This window comes from Copadichromis virginalis, linkage group LG22, assembly GCF_057382275.1.
Source record: "Copadichromis virginalis isolate Kocher_CV1m ecotype Utaka linkage group LG22, C_Virginalis_male_GT1.1, whole genome shotgun sequence".
In the NCBI taxonomy this organism is placed as follows: domain Eukaryota; kingdom Metazoa; phylum Chordata; class Actinopteri; order Cichliformes; family Cichlidae; genus Copadichromis; species Copadichromis virginalis.
Window position 1 is genome coordinate 11,287,195 of NC_140638.1, and position 22,967 is coordinate 11,310,161.

General features: G+C 39.5%; 1 protein-coding gene across 1 annotated transcript in view; it reads left to right on the top strand.

Moving 5' to 3' along the window:
* The window catches only part of angpt1 (angiopoietin 1), a 56,992-nt gene that overhangs the window by 16,670 nt on the left and 17,355 nt on the right, over positions 1-22,967 (top strand). Inside the window, exons 2-7 of the mRNA XM_085445715.1 lie at positions 5,109-5,264; positions 5,925-6,046; positions 7,265-7,497; positions 14,423-14,550; positions 16,310-16,411; positions 20,755-20,921. Coding sequence (XP_085301841.1) covers positions 5,109-5,264; positions 5,925-6,046; positions 7,265-7,497; positions 14,423-14,550; positions 16,310-16,411; positions 20,755-20,921 — 908 coding nt within the window. The remainder of the gene's footprint in view (positions 1-5,108; positions 5,265-5,924; positions 6,047-7,264; positions 7,498-14,422; positions 14,551-16,309; positions 16,412-20,754; positions 20,922-22,967) is intronic.

A 22,967-nucleotide genomic window follows, 5' to 3' on the forward strand; every position in this document is an offset into this window, starting at 1 on the left:
TCGTAGTCAGCATATTTAGTCTGTAGCAACTTGCTAGTGACTATATCAAGGAGGTTTCATTGGGATATTAACGGGAAGTATTTTCTCTCAAGACCCAAAATTCCTACCGGGGTCACTGACCAATCTATAGGGCTGTGTGACTGTTGCTTCTGGAATGAATATCAGAATGACTGCAACAACCTCCAGCAATCACCAACTGGTCAGAATACCCATTGAATTGACTGGTTGCTGCAATATGATATTGGGCCGTTCTCTCATCCTGTCTGACTGAAGCCTTATTCACTTGATCCAATGTTGCAACACGTTCAAAATGGCAGACAAGTTGACATCACATAGTTAGCGGGTACGTGACTGCAAGACCTAAATAGTCTGTGTGAGCCAGAGCGGAGGGAGTGACACAGTTAACGACTCAGTTAGTGACTAGCTACACCAACGCAAGTACGAACCACACAAGCAACATGTAGAAACTTCCAGCTCTCTGCAAGCAAAAAACTTTGATTCAAAAAGTTAATAAGATTTACCATATACCCCAAGCATTTGTTCAGTAAACATGACAACTCATCTTATGCAATGGATGGGTTTGTGTGGTTGCAGCTAGCTGATATGTCTGTCAGGAAGTAGATGAGTGAGCACTCTGGAAGTTGTTAACTTTCATTATATTGTTAGAGCGCTTATCTACAAGGTGAACTAAATAGGATCAAACTACAGTGTTGTTGAGTTTCCAGTTGTAGTTTTTTGTTGTAGTTGTAGATTCTTCATGCAAGTTTACAACAGTCCACGGAAAGGATAACTTTGTTAAAATAAAGTTTGCTGCAGCAGAAAATTATGTCACAGAACACTGCATATAAGCCTGGATATTATTCAGTAATTTACAGGTGTGGTGTAGCAAACAGCTCTTTTAAAACTGCCTGATGAAACTGTCTACTTTGACATGCCGGGCCTATGTTTGTTTCTTATTTATTTTATGTCAGTCTTTCTCACATGACATCCTGTTAGAGGACAAAAAATGTGGCAGCAATTGAGTAAATCTCTGGATGCTGGCCACTGGAGCAAAGGTCACAGAGATCTGCTACAAGTTCAGTCTGAGTTGTTACTCATCTAATCTTGACAGACTTTAAGACAGCGGTCCTAAAACCATTTAAAGGTGGCTTTTAAAACAAACAATCGAGTGACCGAGTTAGACAGTTTTTAAGATACGGCAGAAGTTTCTCCTATTTTATACAGCTGCAGAAAGTGGCCTGCAGTAAGTCAGGGTAGCACCTTCTAAAGCCCTACTAGAGTGAATTATAGACCCGGATTTTAAAGAGTGGTGTCAAATTCACCTTCCGCTGTCAGTGAACGATAAGAATGCATAAGTGGAGCCTATTTGCTGGCTTTGGGTCTAAGCCAGCAAATAGGCCTGTGATACATTGGGAAGGGCTGATGCGGGGGGTAGATCATGGTAAGTAATAACTCCCATTCTCTCTGTTAAAGTGGCCTGCAATGCATCCAGGCATGAGTGAAAGGGATGTATCCCAGAAGCCAGGCTGCCCCAGTAACACCATTACCATCACCTCCCTGCATGCACAAAGAGCTGGAGATAAGTAGAGATGTGACAAAGCTCCACTGGAAAGTATTTTAAAAAGTCCAGGCCTGCAGTTTCTTACTTTCACAGTGTCTCTTTGCACTGCTACTGCAATTGTTTAGAAGAAGATCAGAAGTTATTTTAAATAGTAATCATAACAGAGAGTATCATTTAAAGGGATTATCCTGTGCCTGGCTCTCAAGCATTGGTATTTCAGTAGATCTGCCATAATTATTTGCAGGATCCGTATGTTGGATGTCTGACATGATGCCATTCCAACCTTTTTGCGTGTTATGCTTGGTATGAAAATGTGCTTGCTCAGAACGTTTCTATCAGCAACAGTTGCTTTTAAAGTCTCTATCCTGTCATTTACATTCTAAAGGGCTCAAAACAGCCTGTTTGGTGATTAACATCCAGTTGTGCCTCATAAACTGTTTACTCTGACCAGTCTGTGCATGCAAAGGGTACAGAGTGCACTTAAGGCACTGAAGGATGAATGTCATGGAGCGGAGCATAATTAGTAAAGTCACAGGCAGGCCACATGAAGTCAGCTTGTGCCAAACACACCACCATAAAACCTTAATACTTCTGTAAAGTAGCACTTAGGGAAACATAAACTTGTGTTTATGAGACTCTCACTTAGCAAACAATGATTATCTGAAAAGAGATGATAGATTTAGCCATTTCTAGAAGAAATTAAGAAGGCTCTAATAGTATTAAACTATTAGAAATTAGAAGTTACTTAAGGTCATAATTATGAAAGTGGACTAATTAGTTTTGGTGAGAGACAAATATGTTCTACTAACCTTTTTGACCTGAGATGACCTGTACCTTAATGTGGCTAACAAGTTTGTCTATAGTCTGCCTATGTTACTGTTATAAGGGGTACATAGCTCTAAGTAATATTTTTCACTTGAAAGTATATAAAACTTTAAAAGCCCCTGCTAATATAATCACTTTAATGTTAATATGGTTTCTTTAGATCGCTCTGTATATCAGATCTTAGGCCCCACTCATAAAGGCACAGAGACCAGTTGATGACCATCTTGCAACCACTGGTTGTGAGGGTAAAATGAGTATCAGCTAAATGGTTGGTGGCAGTTCCTTTGAAACCAGTTGCTAAGCCTCATTCACACAGGCTGAGAGACCAATCAGTGACCCCTCTGCCAATCACCAGCTACTAGGTAGAAGTGCAGGAAGATGCTGAGTGGTTGATGGAGGAAGTTGATAAAAAGGTATAGGATGCTGCACCAAAAAAACGTCCTGGCTTGCTGGGTTGCTGGCTGGTTTCCATGTTCGCCAGTAGTTTGCTTGGAAGACGCCAACTTGTCTGCAAATACTCACAAAGTACTCGTCAAGCAGTAGTGAGAGAAGTGCAAACAAACTGAAAAAAGTGACCGTTACCTTCAAAGTAAAAGTTGGACCTTTTGGAATGTGTTGGTTACAGTGGTAAGGCACAGCTTTGACTTTGAAGGCAAACGGTCACCAGTTTTACTTACACTTTTTCAAATTTCACTGTCATTTGGAGAGTAAATGCTAAGCACCTTCTTCGTGATTGATTTCATCCAGTGAAGGCCAGCAACTTCGAGCAACTACTTACCAACTCATCAGGGAATACATATTTTTCCCTAGTAAACGGTAGTTGCATGGAATCACTTTCTAGGCCTCTGTGACTACTCATTACTACTGAATGAACATTTAAAACAGCAATAAGCACTGAGTGAAGGCTTAAACCAAATTATTTGTGCTGAATATTCATTTTTTTTAATTCCCTGTTTTTTTTTCTATCTTAGCAGAATAAAACCTTTGCATTTTCGTTATACACCCATTTTTCACTATCCCAATCTTGCTGCTGAGTGACACAAATTCAGCTCGGCAGTGGAAAGAACTATTTGCTTTTACTGCCGACAATAGTTTCTGCTGGTAGTCAGTAAAAGAAAAAACACTGCATTTAACTGGAGTCGAGGTTAGAAACCATCTAAATAACCCAACACCCACATAGACCTATTTTACAGCTTCCAAAGTGCTGATTTTACATGAATGGGCGTGTTTGTATAATCTCTTTTCTCCTTGGTACTTTCCACTTATGACCCTCGCAAGGTCCAGCCATGATTCAGCCACACTGAGACAAACCGTGAAGTGATAGCTGTTCTTAGGTTTCTGTCATTTGTCTCTTCAATACCGTTTTGTTTTTCCGAGATGACTTAAGCTGTGCCAAACCTCTCACTGCCCTGAGACTCGGGGTCTATGATTGTATGAAATCATCACACGAACCATAGAGTTCCAGATTTACCGATCACCTTTTCTCAGTCATAGTCTGTGGTTCATTATCAGCCAGAATAATCCATCATTATTAGAACTTTGCAAATTCCAGACTCCTTGTTTTCTTTCTATGTCTTGACGCCAGACCATTGGAGGTTATATGAAAAGTGACACTTATATCAGTCTTGTGTAGTTCACAGCTAGATGAAGCCATATTATGTCTGAAATCCAGCCTGCAAAAATGTTTAATTTTACTTCTATATTGTCGCCAACAGAGGATATTGCATTGTACGCTTAATTCAACTTGGCAGAGCCACACCAATAGCTGAGAACTGGCAATGTCTGCTGAAGAGCAACAGGGATCCGCCTCGGTTCTCTTTTATTATCCATCAGTCTTGGATTGATTAAAATATTGCAGTTCATTTATTTGCTATGAAAGCAAAAAAGTCTTTTTTTTTTATCTGCATACAAATCATTTACTGGAAATAGTTGCAGGATAAATGTTTTCTATTGAATTATACAAACAGATAAAAAAGATATTTCTGTCACTTCTGAAAATGTTATGCCCACCAATATAAACTGTATGTGAAGTATATGCATTGTAGCATGTAGCATAATTTCTCCTTGTTTGTATCTGACAGATTTTTAGCCAAGTGCGTAGATTTTAGCCAGTTGTGCGTGGCCGCAGTTGGACACAAGTTTCTTGGTGGATTTCTGGCTACCTGCTATTATTCCTATACCCTGTATCCATACCTTTATATTCTTCACTGTTTAAAAAACCAAAAGAAAAACATGAAATTTCCTAATTATAACAGAATTCAGAGTTTATTCTTAATCCAGGTGATCTATGTAATTAATCTATAGGAGAACCTAAACCTTTACCGCCGTATTGTCATTTGTTTGGCTATGGAGCACAGACTAGTTTGGAGATAAGGAGGAAAAACTTCTATCCAGACAAGCTTCGGCTAATATCTATTCATCTGTTCAGGCATCAGCTAACCACCAGCATGTTTGTGCACCTGTATGAACTAAGGTCATTCTTCAATCGAGTTCCTTTCAAGTAATATGAAATAAAAAGTATGTGTGTATTTTTCTAGATAAACTTAAGAAACCTGGATGGTGAAGATGTTGGGATTTTTTTTCATTTATATGAGTGTATCCTCACATACACAGTGGATGGTATATTCTGGATGTCCGTCAGTAATCACCAGTGTCAGTATGCCACTGTCTTCTTTTTTGGGTGTAAATCTGTTGCTTCTTTCTCCTTGTTTTTTTTCTGTAGATTGAGAACTACATCAAAGAGAGCATGAAAACAGAGATGGCTCAGCTGCAGCAGAGTGCTGTCCACAACCACACTGCAGCCATGTTGGAAATGGGAACCAACCTCCTCTCTCAGACTGCTGAACAAACACGCAAGCTCACTGATGTTGAGACTCAGGTAACGCTTAAAAAATGCTTTCGAATGTTTTCAAATGCCTACATATTTGAGTGAATTGTTATAATAACACTGTGTAGGTATATCCTGTGCTTCACTAACTATTTTACACATTTTTTCTTAAAAAGAAAAGGCAAACTGGCCAAAGACAATAACGATGGTGTATGAATGCCTATCGATTACTTTCAGTACTTTGGGTACTGAAAATTGAGTAAAGTTGACCTTTGAGTAAAAGGTGATGAAAAGTAAGTGCACGGGTCATTTTTAGCTCATTTATTCAACGTACTGAATCACCTAATGGGTTTTCACCCAAGCTGTGCTCATTTTTATTGTTTTATGGGCAATAATCTGCAAATTGCAATAGATTGTGTACGTCATTGGTTACAAAAGCACTAAAACGATAACTGCTCACAATTTTTTTTTAAGTATAAACATAGTAGAGATAAATATGTTCTACATATTCCCATGTTCTAGGTGTAGGCTTGACAAAATGAAAACAAAGCTGGGGATTTATGTGTGGCTTGAATGTACAGTGCTTTGTTTTTTTTCTCAAGTGCTTTTGGTTTATCTTACATTTTGTTACATTGTTGCTGATTTATGATTACTGGGACTAACAAAGTATAATATTGATTTTTTGTATTCCGTATTTTTTTGCCGTGGCAGGTTCTGAATCAAACATCAAGGCTTGAGATCCAGCTGCTGGAAAATTCTCTTTCAACCAACAAGTTGGAGAAGCAATTAATGGTCCAGACCAATGAGATCAGCAAGCTGCATGACAAGAACAGGTAAACACACAATACACAATACAGACTGGCAACCGAAGATAAACCGGAGGTAATAAAGATGATGTATCGATGGGCGAAAGGCCAGCAAATTTACTAAACATTTTTCACTCGCTGCTGCTGTTTGCTGCATGATTGCATAAACAAAATCAAAAGCTTACTACCAGCGCTCTCTGACATTGTTAGCAGATTTTCCAAAATAATATTTAGTTATGTAAACAGCAGCAATGATAAGAAGCTCATACTCTCTTCGTGCTCAGTAGATCCAACTAAACCCCACGAAGCCTCGCTTTCCGTTTTGGACCACTTTGTATTTGTTGCAAAATCAAGCAATTAAAATATTGCTGTGGGATATGTTTTCATAACTCTAAACCATGTTCTTTACAGTGATTAGTCCTGCGGGATTGTGTTACATGATGTAGTTTTTCAGTCCATAGGTCTCACTGCGATATCTGCAGAGACTGAGACAATCACTTAAAAAAAAAAAAAGATCGCCATTTGAAAGCATAGTTTCTGGTGAATCAGACTTCAGTTATGCTTGAAGCTTATGGACATAGATTTCCGAGAGCAATTTTCCTAAGCTTAAGCAATTATGACATTATTCAATCTCATATGTATTTCCTTTACCGATCTTATAACTGCAGGGAGGATATGATTATGAATTTGATGTCAACTTCTATCATCTTTGAGGTATTAGATTGTAAAGCTCAGATTCCGTAATAGCGTATTCACTTACCTCAAATGGGCCTGCAAAGTGAACAATGAAGCACATGTTTATACTGTGTGAGGAAAACATGGCAACTAACCCTACAGACATCATTGTTTGTATTTTAGTCAGGGAAAGTTCCTGAATTGGAGTTCTCTAATCACCTCATGGGAGATAGTGAGGGGAGTATTGCCACATGTTGATTATAATTACTTTGGGTGTCTGTCATAGGCGGCGCAGTGGGAACCAAAAGTCAAATATGAAGAAATTTAAATAAATATGTTTTAATCACCTGATCCCTGCTCATAATTGCAAATAAATGAAACTGATATGTATTGCATAACTAGTAAATCAGAGGCAGGATTAAAGCATAAACTGCCAAACAACTGTGGATCAGTTTAAATCCTGTGAAAACAAATGCAATTCCAGAGACGTTGGATGACCTGGAAGGAAATAATAATTAACAACTTCACCATGTTCCATAATAAACTCTTTCGTTTTGCTTTTCCCCTCAGCTTCCTAGAGGAGAAGATGTTAGAGATGGAGATGAGACACCGTGAGGAGTTAGAGACACTGAAGCAGGAAAAGGGAAGTCTCCAAAACCTCGTGGGAAGGCAGAGCGGCGTTATCAGAGAGCTGGAAGCCCAGCTGAGCCGGACCACAGGAAACAGCACGGCACTGCAGAGACAGCAGCAGGAGATGATGGACACTGTCCACAACCTGCTCAACCTCTGCTCTAAAGATGGAGGTAAGCAAACTGGAGTCATAAATGTGTAAAAGTTTGGAATGTTTCAAAGCATAAATATTGTTTTACACTGTAGCCATCTTGGAAAAGCATATCCTTTGATGTCTAGTGAAGTCAAGCGGGTTTATTGTCATTTCAAGCATGTGCAATTGTACCGTACACAATGAAGCGAGACAGCGTTCCTCCATAACCATGGTGCTATATATATAAGATACAACAGACAACACAGGAGAGGTCTGTGGTGCCAAAGAAGTAGATGAAGACAAGTCAAGAATTCTGAGAGCAAAAACCTTTGAGAAATACTTTTTATTCATCCCTAAGCAAATTATGTGGTTACAGTTGCTCCAACTTCTTAAACCTAATAGCAATAAAACAGAATTCATTTTAACAGGCACCAAATCAAAACTGACTAAAGTCCCAACAAGAAGTGTTTCATTATCCATTGATAATTCTGTTGTCACACCCTCCCCTCAGGTCAAGAGTCTTGGTGTCATCCTCGATAGCACTTTTTCCTTCACAGCACATATAAATAATATCACTCGGTCTTCCTATTCTCCTTAATATTAACCGCCTTCGACTTCACTCACTCCAAACAGAACTACCATACTTGTCAATGCTGTTGTCACATCTCGTTTAGATTACTGTAATTCTCTTCTTTATGGTCTACCTCATAAATCTCTCCATAAATTGCAGTTAGTTCAAAGTACAGCTGCTCATATTGTATCCAGAATTAGATCCACTGAACATATAACGTTCTTAAACAGCTCCATTGGCTTCCAGTTCACCTCCATGTCAATTTCAAGATCCTGCTTCTTACTTTTAAAGCACTTCATAACCTCGCTCCTCCATATTCATCTGATCTTCTCCATACATACTCACTTCGCTCTTCTTCAGCTCTGACTACCATGACACTCAGAGCCTTTAGTAGTCTCACCACTTTTAAATCACATCTCAAAACCCATCTATTCAGAATTGCATACACCTGATCTGTCTTAGTCCATTTTTACAGTGCTCCGCTTTTATACTTGATTTTATATCTTCATGCTTGTTTTTTTTTATTTACCTTATGTTTAAATTTTATTTTGCTTTGTTTTATTATATTTTATTGTTGCTTCTGTTCTGTGGTATTGTAAGGTGACCTTGAGGGTCTTAAAGGTGCCTATAAATAAAATGTATTATTATTATTATTATTATTATTATTATTATTATTATTATTATTATTATTATTATTATTATTATAAGACAATAAGGACAGTAACAAACTGAATTAAATCAAATAATACAATATATTATAAAGTTACAAAATGTAAGAAATAGCTCTAACATATATACAAACAGCTCAACTATAAATATGCAGAATATTACAGAGATTAAATATATATGATTGACATTTTACCCTAAACTGTAAACTTTGTTATTTGTTTTCACAGTAGAGAATGTGCAAAAGGGTGTAAGTATTGCACTGTGTACAGTGACTAGGATGGAGGAGTTGTACAGGGAGATCCTGTGACTGGCAACCCACTGCTGTGTGTAAATACAGCCTCAAATAGACACTTGCTTAACTTTAAATTCTTACTCTTGTTTCACCCTAAAGCAAAAATCAAGACTGTCCAGAATTCACCGGCTTGGACTATAATGGGGAAGAAAAGTTTATATTTATGTTTCTTTAAGACTTGTCAATCATCCATTGGTCGGACATGCACTGCTCTAAATGTTTTCTACCCCCATCACCGATGACCCCAACGCAAGAAGATGCTTACTGACCTTTGCCAAACCACAATGTGAAAAGCAAAGTTTGTGGATTGGCTATGTTAAGTTTGACCCGTGAGGCAGCAAGCTGTTTTGGATTACTTAGTTCCTCTGGTCAGATCTTTCTGTTACAATAGCTTTGATTTGACAATCCATGCGATATTATGATGAAACCAGTTCTACAAACCTTACCCCATGCAGAGTAACACAGGGATGCACTAGCTATAATGCCGAGCACCATTGAAAGCAGCATGAAGAAAGAAACATGCTTCTTATTGTAACCTGATGTGCTCCCATTAGAGCAATTTAGTGGCTCTCATAAACCAGCGTGGTGCACTTTTCACAACAATCGCTTTTCACGCTTTAATTTTATAAAGTCCGTGTACACGGCTTCAGCGAGATGTTAGACACGACTCTGTCCATGAAGTAATTGGCTTATTTCATTCCTCTGGGTCCCTCACTGTTAATACGAGACTAGGGATTTCCCTTTTGGCCTAATGTTTGACCCGACAGCAATGCAACCTTTCTTGTTCGGTCAAACGCAGTGAACTCATTTACCCCCTTCTCAGGCATTTAAACATTAAAACCTACTTGATCCTAACATTTGCCCAAAATCCCTTTGGTCACAGGAGATTTGACATGCAAGTCCGTGTCAGGGGGGATGGTTGTAACCTCATTTCCATTTGTGGATTTCCTGCAGAGACGCCTCGAGACCCCACAGTGCTTCTCGACGTTTCCCATCAGACAGGAAACAACAAGGGCTTGAAAGGATGAAGGAGTCATGAGCGGATAGCTGCTGCACATGATTAACGCATGCTTTGTATTTATCATGCTGCTGACTTTTGTAATTTTAATGTTCCATGCAGAAAAAGGTCACGGACTGCCTCTATGCTTAGTCTGGATTTGTATATATTACATTTAATTACCGGAGGTCTTTTGGGACCCTTTTGGGCTGCCTGGGCCATATGGATCATCTGCACATTCCTTATATTAAGATGCGTGTCTTGATGTGAGACTTGTAGATCTCTGTTTTGCTGTTGTTGTTGTAATTTAACAACATTGATTAAATTCTCTGGTAATCATTATTTTATAGCATATAACTCAGTGCCATGTGTGGCATTTTTAGAGTTGGTTAGGTGAGCAGGGTATCCCAGCCCATCCCCCAGCCCATGATTGGTGGCTACCCTAATAAGAGGGGATAGAAATGGAACATGGCCACTGCTGCTCTGTGGTTGGTCCTTTCCTCTTCCAAGGGGGTGTTGAAGGTTGGGGCGGGCATGCAGGTCAGAGGTCTGCCCTTTCCTCACCCCAGCCCAGATAAGTCAAACTGTAATAGCTCCTGGGGGAAGCCCTGTCTGAAGAAGGTGAAGGAGTTGGTAGAGCTCACTGGTCATCTGATGCACCGCGCCTGCTTTTCAGCAGCATTTAAAGCACAGAAGAAGCAGAGCTTGTTTTTCTATGTTCAGGGGGGGGCTTTAGTTTGTTTGAGAAACAAATGAGTGTTTTCATTCGAGGGAAGATTTAGCATTTTATGCCATCGGGGGGCGTCTGCTTGCGTTAATAACTTCTTGTTTGGAAATGGAGCCTGAGCACTTCCTTTAAAACGTGGCCTCAAATCATCTTTGAGTGCGGGGAAACTGACAGATGCTTACAAAAAGCCCTAAATTTAAAAAAAGACTCTTTCCCACCAGCTGTCCATCGCTTGCTTTTCCTAAAATTGAAGTTTCCAGTGTGTGTTTCAGCTGTTGCTATGCAAAGTGAGGCCAGGGAGATATTTTCAGAATGACCAGATGCTGCAGTGGATTTCTTATATAGGTTGCAATCATTACTCGAACCTCATTAGAGAGCACTGAGCCACACATTGTTATGAACAATACCTGACCTCAGCTTTGGAACACTGTGCTAAAAAAAAAATCTGGCTGCTAAATGTGATTTTGTTTTACAGTGTTCTATTATCCAACTAAATGAATGACATTCATCATTTTTACAGCTGCTTAGTCAGAATATAATTATTTTAAGGTTCCATGCAATGCCTAAAAAACATGGCCTTTTCTCTGTGTAATGTCCTAAAAAAAAGAGCATGGTAAACCACTTCGTTAGACGCTCCAGACCAAATTTGCTGCACGCGATTGTTTTCATGCTTCACTGGCTGGTTGTAAAGTGTGTGCAGTTATTTCCATCCACCTGAATAACCTATCCAAAAGTAGGGATAACTCTGCTGCATTTTCTAAGGGTGCAACCGAAATATTTAATTTCTTTGTAGCGATCAAACACGCTGTTGTTGTACGTATAAGGGTAAAACTGCATATTTTATTCTGATATTTATTAAGCTAAAGTTTGCAATTTTATACATTTAAGCTACAAATTACAATTAGCGAGCATTCTAAATTGTTCTACATAATAAAACTAAAAAGATTACATAGACGGCACATGTCCCCACTAGAGGCCTTGCATAAAGAATTGTGTCACGAAAAGAAAAGTATTTGGTACGGTAAATATTTCAAAACAAAGCCGCTTTCCAGTCCATGAACTTTGTTTGGCACCAGAGACTTGGGTTTGTGTCGTTTTCCTCCAATGATTTAGGTTGCGGTAACACTTGGTTCAGGTTAGAGAAGGGAGAATGGTTTTAGTTTAGAAGTCAGACTTTTTTTCTCTCGTTAACTAGAACACAATAACCTCTAACCCTTTTACAAGCATCAACCAAATGGCGTTTGAAGCCCAAACATAAAAAACATCAAAGTAAAAGAATGATTTAGCTATTGGTGGCGAAAATTTGGCAAATCATGTAAATGTTGATAGGAATGTTGAGTATAAAGAGTTGAGTATCGCTAAAACATGGTTTGCATGTAGTATACCTTCTATGGAAGGAATATCCAAAAGCAAATCACGTGTACGTGTTATGTGTACTTTTTCAAGAGATATAGTTGATATAAAAGTGAGAGAACCCAAAACATTTTCACGATACCAGTGACCCTCCTTATATATTACCCTCAATTCCCTGTTTGACATTCTGTAGACCGTTTTACCCCGTTACATTGTCAGTTCTTTTTTTTATATTTAATGATTTATTTTAAATGATTTTTCTACACTGTCCTGGGCACACATGCTCTAGTATTTTTATACAGTACCTTGCTTCCAATTTCTCTTTGAAGTCTGTTAAGATTTCTGTTACTTGCATTCGTTCATTAGAGACCCAGCTTGGGTCTAGTTGACCTTGAATATAAATAGCATCGTGTTCATCAACTTGACAAGTATCTGGCAAAGGGAAGGGATAGGATTTTAATACTTTGCTATGCGATTTCTGAGATCCAAAAATAGGACAAAAGTAAATCATGTTGTAATAAATCACAAAGGCAATTATTAATCATCACTGCATTACGGTAAATGCGTTGTGGGAAGGAATTGGCATCGTTTTTTGTGTGTTTCATGCTTGATCTGCAAGTACGCAAAATAAAGAAATTCGCTTGCAATCACTTTAACTCTCAATGGCACTGAGGACTGATTATAGTCGCATGGGAGCAGGGATTTCTGTGGTAGTCCATTTAGCTCCTTTATTCAACCTTCCTAGTTCAAGTATTTGGGCTCATTTGGCAAGGATCCTGATTTATGCAAACACCCAAGCCCTGCTGGTCTTTTCACATGAACCCCCTGGTGAATACGAGTCCCAGCTGAACCACAAAATATTTTTTGGTAAATAAATATTGGGACATAAAAAATATTTGTAAAGCTGGGCAGCAAGCTGTTCAAGGGAGCCGCTATGAAGCTGGAGGGTCCGGTCCCCTCAGCAGACAGTCTTCTTCCACCAGGGTAGATGTCAAAGGCAATTGTGAAATAATTGTCCACGCTGTTACAGATTGAATACCAGAAAGCTCCCCTCTGACAGTGATCTTTCAGGCCTCTAAAATGTGTCCCGCTGTCTGCCAGCTTGGGGTCAATTACCACCCGACAGGGCCGTTCTTTGTTGTATTAGAGTCTGCAGAGCAAGGGTCCACTCCGTCAACCTGTCACAGCGGGGGATTCTTGTTGCCGACACTCAATACCTTGTCAAAATGTTCCAATACTACACCCAACTAAGCAGCCTGCTTCTGCTGAGAAGTTCTGCATCCAGGAGAGGGGGTGGGGCGGATCAAAGGATCACTGACACATTTCACTTTTGCCTGACATTTTCTTTGACTCAACCGTTTCAACAATAAAAAACAGTGGTGTGAAAACTGAGACCAACCCCCTTCTATGAGAGGCGAAAGGCAGGGACAGCGAGGAGAGAGAATCGGAAGGTATTTCCACCAATATAGTATGGCTTGGAAAGTAAATAAAAACCACTTGTTATAACAGGAACTTGAAATTTATAGCTTGTAGTATTTTGTCCTTACCCCCTTGCTTGGTTTCAAAATAACGCTGCCATAATTATCAGCAGATGGAAATGGATGCAGCTGGTCTGTCACAGTCTAAAGCCTTCTCTCAGAGTGTGAAAATATCCAGCAATGATCACCTCTGTGCTGCAAATGAATTGGTTGCTCTAAAAGTCGATCTGGTGGTTACGCTCGCAGTGAGAATTTTATTATCTTTTTTCTTCCCCCTGTGAAATATGTAGATCTGAAATATTGCAGATTGTATCAGCTATGGGTTTGGTGCCAATTTGTGATTCTTATTAAACTCTACTTTTAAGATACAAGAGGTTGCACATTTTGTGGCGTTCAAGTGATAAAAAAAATGTGCTTTAATTGTTTGAGACTTCAAGAAGGATTAGTTAATATTTTTTTACTGCATGGAGTGAGATTAGAAGATAAGTAAACTCACGTTTGTGCATTTTTATGGAGCTGGAGTGAGCTCAGTGTAAAAATGGGAAGCATGTGGAAACAACTGTCCAAGCTCACTCCACAGCTCATATAAGACTTCCTTAACCTGTCACACAACCAGGCAGGAAGTCGTTCATTTTTCACATCCAGCAGTCCTGTCATTTCCAAATTTCTTTGTTTTCCTCATTAAGCAAGTAAGAGAATTGTCGAGTTTTGGAGGTTTTGAGATTTTATTTTTCAACTTTTGAACACCACATATGTTAAACAAATGGCTTTAATTGTAAACTTCAGTCAAATATGACGTAACCTAGTGTTTTCCAGAGAATTTTCACTCATTGAGGTTATGCAGACAAAAACATGACGAATTTCTTGTGTATCTGCAGTTGTTCCTAACAGTACAAAGGTCATGGAAGAAGAGAAGAGGTTTCGGGACTGTGCCGACCTGTACCAGGCTGGTTTCCATAAGAATGGCGTCTACACCATCCACGTTAATGCACAGGAGACCAAAAAGGTGGGAAGCCGTGATATCATGCAGCCAGCATTTCTCTGTAATGTGAAAATATCTCAGCTTTCGTCACCTCTGAGGAGCATTTTTATAGTGAATTTACAGGGTTTGACTTGGTTTTTTAAAAATATTGGACTCCGCTTTCTCTGCATGAGCTAAAACCAACCCGTGGGATATTAGCCAATGATGAGTGTCAATGATGAGTGCTAGCTGCTGCGGAAATATTGAAAGCTAAAAATACATTTGGCAGCTCTGAGAGTTCAGGAGTTTACTAGGGAGGTTAGGTGCGAAACAGGACACCACACTGCTGAGCATGGTGACAAAGGTATGTGTGTGTATGTATTTCACATCTACGCTATTGAATTTAACTGAAGTGTATTTATCTGTTATGGCACCAAATATAACTAATCTAAGAGAGAAACCCAGCTTTTCCCTTTGAGCGAGCCCTTGGCCAACTTGGCTACGTTCTCTGATTGATGAGAGCGATGATTTCATGACTTAGGGAGTTTGTGTGCGAATTTCTGTTCATAGCTGTTTGGCTAATCTCCTTTTGAAATTTAAATTCACACAGCATTTTAATGTATAATGTTACTTGAGCTGTTGTTTATTATTCCAGTCTCCACGAAAGATGAGGAAACTATGGAGGATATTTGTTAAACAGTAGGCTATCTAAGCTTCAAGCCTCTGGGTGGATAGCTCCCATAGAAGCGTCTGACGTCTTTTTGGCTGGAAGATGTCCTGTCGACTTCCATGGTGTATTACTGAGAGATCTGCTAATTTTGTTCAAACAAACCAAGTTTGAAAAGTCTGTTTTTTTACATCTATCAATCCATTTCCTTCCGCTTATCCAGTTCAGGGTCGCAGCGGGGCTGGATCTTATCCCAGCTGCCACAGGGCGAGACAGTTGTCTTTTTAGAATGAGCTATATAGGAAAACTAGCTGCTGAGGAAATATAGCTAGCCTACCTGTCTTTAGCCTGGGTTCTTCATGTCAGCACTGAAAATTATTTTGTGTGTGTTACTTGCTATGTATAAAAGATCGAAAAAATTTAAGTTAATTTAAAAAAAACATTATTTTATATTATTCTATACTTTTAGCGATGGTTGTAAAGTGGATGGTCATAGCATGTGTGTGTGTGTTTGGCATGCATGAAGAGCTAGTCTTAAAAAGAAGGGTTCTGTCTGGGCTACCGCTTTAATTATACCCAGGCTTTGTTCATGTGTGTTCAGCTGTGTGGTCTGGCTGAGGTGAGAGACCTTCTCCGCTAAACCCCGGGGTATCCGCCTCAAAACAAAGAGTAACACTGCAGATAGAGTGCCAGTACTGCATTATCAGCTTACACACACTGAGGTTAAGGGTTAAGGGCCACATTACACCCAGGTGTCTGCTGGTATGTGTCCATCCTGGACCTCCACTTTGATTTTGCAGAAACAAGGACCACTGATGAGGAACATCTCGAGGGAGCTGTTGAGGGATAAGGAGACGCTGATTGAGTTTGAAGAGGACCTAGATACATTGCATTCCCAAAGATGATTCATCGAGAAAGCAAGAGAAAGGAGTGTCTAGAACCAAATAATTGTCCAAGTGACCCTGCTCTGTTTGTAAATGCCGCTGAGAGTTGAAATGTTGAATGTTGAATTCATTAGTTTGGTAGTTACGTTACATCTTCAGGCTATGCAAAGACCTATGGGTGTTATCAGTGTTCTATCACCTTCATACACAGTACTTTCCAACCCTCCCTTTCTGTCCTTTTAACATTGCATAGGTCTACTGCAGAATGGAAACAGCCGGTGGCGGATGGACAGTCATCCAGCGCAGAGAAGATGGCAGCGTGGACTTCCAGAGAACATGGAAGGAGTACAAGATGGTGAGACAAGACAAATACGTGCACGCACTTCTCCATCCATGCACTCATTCATATCCATTAAAAACGAGAGGATAATGTTTGTTCTTTAAACACGAGACAGTAAGTGAATACACACCCAGAAACTGAGTGAGCGCGCTCATCTGTATCCATTAAGCATAAATTACGAAACCGTACGATGAGCGAGACCTCCTGTTTCAAAAAAATACGCTTCCACTGTGTGATGATGAAAAATATCGTGCACACTTTGGCCTTTACTGAACATGATGAAAACATGAGAGTCGGGATGCACTGATCCAAGACCATTTGGAACGCTTCGGCCAGATGTCATTCCTCTTCGGCAATATCTCCCCTGTCGTTTTTGTATTAGCAAAATTGTCTAGGGTGTCTGAGACTTGCACTGCTCCTTAGCCGAGGCTTCACTGCTGTTATTCTTCCTCTTCTCCAACAGGAAATTACTACCTAAATCTGAAAACAAAGCATTTGTTTAGTCTCAGTCGAGCTGGGCCAGGTGTTTGTCATCAAGGATAAAGCTGTGCATATTTGCATTGAGGGTGTTAACATTTCCTACCTAGGCTGTGTTTAGATGGTAACTTGGATTTATTTTTTCTGCCTGTTGAATTGCTAGTGTTTGCTATAGTAGCTGCCTGTGTATACCTTGCACTTGCTTTCAGTTAATGTTTCCTCTTTCCCCGTATAATCTGTTTCTACTTGAGTTTTTACCTCATCTCTCAGCTGCTCTTGTTGTACAATTTATCAGTAAGTGGGAAAAGATAAAGCCATTTGGGGAATTACAAAGCAGAGAATTTGCACACTGGACCAGATATAAACCCACAGCAGTTTTTCAATGAGAAATCTTCATGTTGGCGTTTTTATTGAAAGAGCCTGAACAAAAATCAACAAAAGCAATATTGGAATAAGGCAGAAATCTCTCATTCAAAGCGACCTCAATCTCACTCTTTTGAGGTAAAATAAAAAGGTGAAAGGTCAGCAGCGTAAACGGTAACAGAAAGATATAAAATGATAAAAAAGAAAAGAAAAAAAACCCCAGTGGAAACCTTCCTGCCTTGAACAGGTGCACAGAGGGAGTGCACGGAGTGCATTCGCAGGACTTGGCTGACATTTATGCGGCTAATTAACAGCTTAGAGTCTCCTTGAAAAGTTTAGAAGTCATCAACAAGTGTTTTATTGTGTTATCAATTTTCACATTCTTGGTCTCCCAAGTCTTGTACTTACACATTTATTGTATTTAGAAGATCTGTTAATATTTCAGCAAAACCTCAGACTCAGTTTCTTTGTGAGACCACAGAGGAATGTGGCGTGTGCATTAAAATATGATCTGAAGATCATGCATGTAAGTGCATTATCAGGTAACACCTTTATTTACAGTAACTGCTCAGCTGCCCATCAGTCTGAGTCACTTCTAATGTATTAATATCATGCCATGTGTTTAAGGGGGATCAATGTCAGCAAGAAAGCAAGCATTTAAAATGTGTTTGTTGTAGTACTAGATAGTACTTGAAAACTGGCTCCTTGGACCTTCAGCTAATGCAAAAACAGTTGAATTATTGAGCTTAAGTAGTTTAAGAAAAAAAAAATACACATATATATATATATATATATATATATATATATATATATATATATATATATATATATAGCTAAAAGCTGTAGATAAACATTTGAAACAAAAAAAACCTTTAAAAATACCCATCAATGTGCATACACTACATGACTTTAAAAAACCCTGGATTTAACTAAGCAAATAGTTAAGAGCCTTCCTATTGCACAATAACTTCAGATATTAATTGTTTTGGCTGGCAACAGATTATTTAATCCTAACTGATGCGAAAGGCCATTTCAGAAGGATCAAGTTATTGGCCTGCTTCAATCAACGAAAACAACTGAGGAGATTATTGAAGCGAATCGGGTTTGGAACTGCCCAACATGTTATTCAAATCTGGAATGAGAAAGAAATGTAGTTGGAAAAAAAGTCTTGTATGATTGGAGTGGTGAAATCAAATAGTAAAATAATCAACAGTATGTTTAGCAGTGAAACTGGGAGCATTTCCACACAGACGATGTGAAGAGAAGTCAAGGAATTGGAACAAAAAAACTATGTAACCTTAGGAATATCACTTATCTGTGAGGCTAATAAAAAAAGGCTTTAAGTTGCTACAAGGCATAAAGATTTGACTCTGGAGCAATGGAAAAAGATCATATGGTCTGAGTCTAGATTTACATCTTGATGCATGCTCAATCATCCAGGTAAGTTCTTCAGTCTTAGATGACTGCAGGTTTCCCCAAAGTTATAATCTTATAATCTTATACAAATGTACGGTTTATAAGATTAGAGAAACCTGCAGTCAGCTGAGACTGAAGAAGTCACTTGGAGGAGTGATGAAACGTGTCTTCCACAGAAAACGCTGAGTCCAGATGAATAGAATCAACTTTCGGAGAGTCTAGATTTACTCATTCCAAAGTGATGGCTGGAACATGTTAAGAAGAGCAGCAGATAAATGTTGGTGCCTACAAACGAGCCTGCAGAGGCAGTGTTGTGATCTGCGGTTTCTTTATTTGGCCGGGTCTAGGTTCATCAATGTTATGTTCCCAGATAATACAGTCAGCTGTCTACTTGAATATATTGAATGACCAGGTTTTCCCATCAGCTGATTTTTTTTTCTTTCGTTGATGGCACCGGCTTATTCCGACATGACAACGCCACGCTTCATCAGGATCAAACGGTGAAAGTATGGCTCAAGGAGCATGAGACATCATTTTCACACATGGATTGGCCTCCACAGTCCAGATTTTAACCCCACTGAGAAGCTTTGGGATGTGCTGGAGAAGACTTCATTTGGATGTTCAACCCTCCCATCATCGGGACAAGATCTGGGCAAAAAAAAGAATTTGTATAAGTTTATTGAAGGATCGCCATGGTGCCGTCATCAAAGCTAAAGGCGGTCCAATAAAATATTAGTGTGTGATTTTTTTTTTTTTTTTTTTTTTTGGCTGTGTGGTGTATAAGTGATAGGATGGGTGGTGCTAATAAATGACTAAAGCTCCCCTGACAACCAAAAAAAAAAACAAAGGTTGGGAACAAGTAAGTCAGTAAGAGATATGAGATCTACATATGAGATATGAGTGCTCAACATACACATTTCCTTTTTATCAGGACATTTTGAAAGTGTAACTGACATGCAAACCGAGCGCTCAGTCCAACAATATGACTAACCATCTCCTCATCTTTTTGTGGGCTGAGTGATGTAGATCAGGTTTGCGTGTGAAGAATCACAGAGCTTCAGAATTATATGAGGGAAAACTGTCAAAAGATCCCCACATGCAGCCTCTTCCAAGCAAGAATTTTTGAGATAAACTGTGGTCACAGTAGGAGGCATTGGATCAAACTTAAAGCCTTTTAGATGGGAACATCTCATCAGGAGCAAGATCAATTGTAGCGACAGAGAGAAAAAGAGAGAAAGTGGTAATGGGCCCCAGCCTTTTTCTCTTCCACCCACTCAGCAGGACATGGCTAAGGCCATAGGAATGCCCCGTATTTGTGTTCCCTCGTTGCTATTCTTTGTCACTACACACTCAGAGCACAAACACAACTTCTTTCTGACTTTACCGCTTTGACAATTTCAGCCCCTCTGTTTTACAATCTTTAACGGAGCAGCCTTGACTGTCCTGTCAGACCTGTAATGTCATCTTGCTTAGTGATATTCCCCCCTCTGTAATCCACTGCTCTCGCTGCTGTCAGAAGCACTTTGCCTGTGACCAGGAGCCACTGTGATCAAATACAAACTTTGGAGTTTGTTTGAAGGAGTGTCCATGCATGCGGTGTATGTTTTGGGAACGAATTCTTTAAGTAATAATGACTTAAACATGTGTGACTTTAGTGGAAGACAGAAATGGAAAAAAGGTGTGCTTCTAATTCAGCTGGTATCGATTTTTGTAATTTTATAGATAGGTAAGTCCATCCAAGTTAAAGACTGGGCCAAAAGCATGCTCAAGAAACATGTAAATATGTCTAATATGTAATGGAAGTCTTATCTATTTGGGGTAGGACGCTACAGCAGTACAAGAACATTTCTGCTGGTGGATAAACAACCACAGCATTTATTATCAGAGACGGTTTGTTCTGATCTAATTGCTGATTGATAAAAAGGAAAAAGTAAATTAGAAAATTCCTTCCCATTCATGCCATAATCCTCTAGTGTGAAGATGTTATCATCCAAGGGAAAAGTGATGAGATGAGCAATGAATAATCTCAAGTTTATGCTTTACAAAAAGTATTGTCAGTGGTATTTACATGCTGATTATTGAATTTTTCTTTTCCATTGCAGGGTTTTGGGACCCTGTCTGCAGAGCATTGGTTGGGAAATGAGTACGTTTACCAGCTGACAAACCAGAGGCAGTATGCCCTCCGTGTAGAGCTGACCGACTGGGACGGGCTCCAAGCCTTTTCACTGTACGATCGCTTCCAAATAGGCAGTGAGAAGCAAAACTACAGGTAATAGCAGACAAAGTGGGGGATTGTTGTGTTTTCAGGCCAGTATTTGCTTATTATTGCCATGTTACCAGTGTTGGATGTAGCCAGCTACAAAGTAACACATTATTGTAGTCATATTTTATTGCACAAAAGGACATAGCATGATGGTAAAGTGCAAATTGCATCCAAAACAGAAACAACTGTATTATACTGCAACACAACACTCAGTCTGTGCTAACATCTGCACCATAAGCTCTTTAAAAGATGGTCGAAGCTTCTGTGAGGTTACCTACTGGTTTCTGAAGTCCCATATTGAAGACTCAAGTGGAAAGTTTCTGCAATTGCCATCTTGGTTGCAAACAAACGCATGAGACAAGGAGGGTTGTTTGACTTTGAATCGCATGGTATGACTACAATTTGCAAAATAGACTTCATGTTTTACTGAATATGACACAAAACGAGTGATCGAAGGCATAAACTGATCACTAAAGTGTTTATAGACATCAAGACAAAAAGAAACATCTTGTCTTGATGTCTTGTTGCCTTGACATCAAATGTAGCTTATTTAAAGGGAGAATGCTAACACAAAGCTAATGAATGAAGCCCGAGTGATGTTAGAACTGCGCATGATTAGCGGCCCGGCCTTATTAGCGTGACTGTCAGCTAAAAGGCAGTTTAACATTAAAATCTCTCTTCACACACACTTCACCTTCAGTGTGGCAACACTTTCAGGCCAACTCTTTAGCTTAGAACAAATACCACCAGAACCAATGCTATTCCAAACACTCGTACTTCGTGTTTAGTAGCAATTAGCAAATATTAGTATGCCAGCATGGTGAAGATTAGCCTGTTAGCTTTGTCACTGTTCACGTGTTAGCATGATGCCACTAGCGCTTTGCCCAATGCACTGCTGTGTCTCATTACAGCTTCAAAGCCTGCCATAGTTCTAGGCTTTTGCACAATGTTGACACAGTTCAGTCCAAACACAGCAGAGTGTCAGTCAAGTTTTGGCAGTGTTCAAAGCCCAACAAACAATCAAAATTATTCACGTAATATGGAAGCAAACAGTCTTAAAGCATAAAAATATGTTTTGAGTCACGGTTACATACACAGAGTGAGTCAAATGAAAGCTATTACACAGCCTGTGTGGACAGAATTGATTAAGAGCGAAGTATATTTGTTCCATCAGACAGCCGTGAAATGAATGATTGAAACGGCTGTTGTGTAAACATTAAAGTGCTTTCAGAACTCAACTATCACACAACACAATGGGGTGTTTAATGTGCGTTCGGGATTTTGCCCAAGGGTACTTAGACTTGCAGGCTGAAGAAGTCTGGGATCAACCTGCCTCCTGAGCCACGGACTTCTCAGGGTGTGGACAAAGATTTGGTGTTCTCTTCACCTTTTCGTGCCTACATCATTGCACGTCTGGACATTCTAAGACTGTATCTATAGCATATATCTGAAACGAAGCAAGGAAAAAAAAATTAGACCGGAAAATAATACTTTAGCGGTAAGAAAAAATGTTCAAAAGTGTTAAGATTATAACCATGAATTGTAACCGAGCTTTCCAGACACCTCAATCATGTCTTTCCTGTTATATAAGTCTGTGGTCAGGTTTGTCTCTTAGCAAATTCCTTCCAGCCCAAATGTATTGCTTGTCATCGTCTCTTCATTGCAAACTGTACTTTGATTTGATGGATGCTTTGTCCTTGCGTGTTGCAGGGCAAAGGTTTCTGTTTTCTTTTGAGGGGGTTAATGATAACAGGCTTCAAACTATGGCAGATGCTTGGCCCACTTAGATGTGGAAAACTGATGCAAATTCCAGAGCTCCAAGCAATTGCTGGCTTCATAGGCGAAGGTCTGACATCTCCAATTCACTGGATGGCTGGTTCTCTGTGATAAGAAGTCCTTTTAGTTTCAAAGTGACTTTTGTTCATCTTTGAATGATGAACTAAGGAACAAGATTCTGTGGTTGAAAGCCTTTACCACAATCGGTCCAGAGCTCCATCAAAGAATACAAGCTTCAAGCGTTTCCCTGCAGCAGCAAGGCCGGTAGGCCTTTTG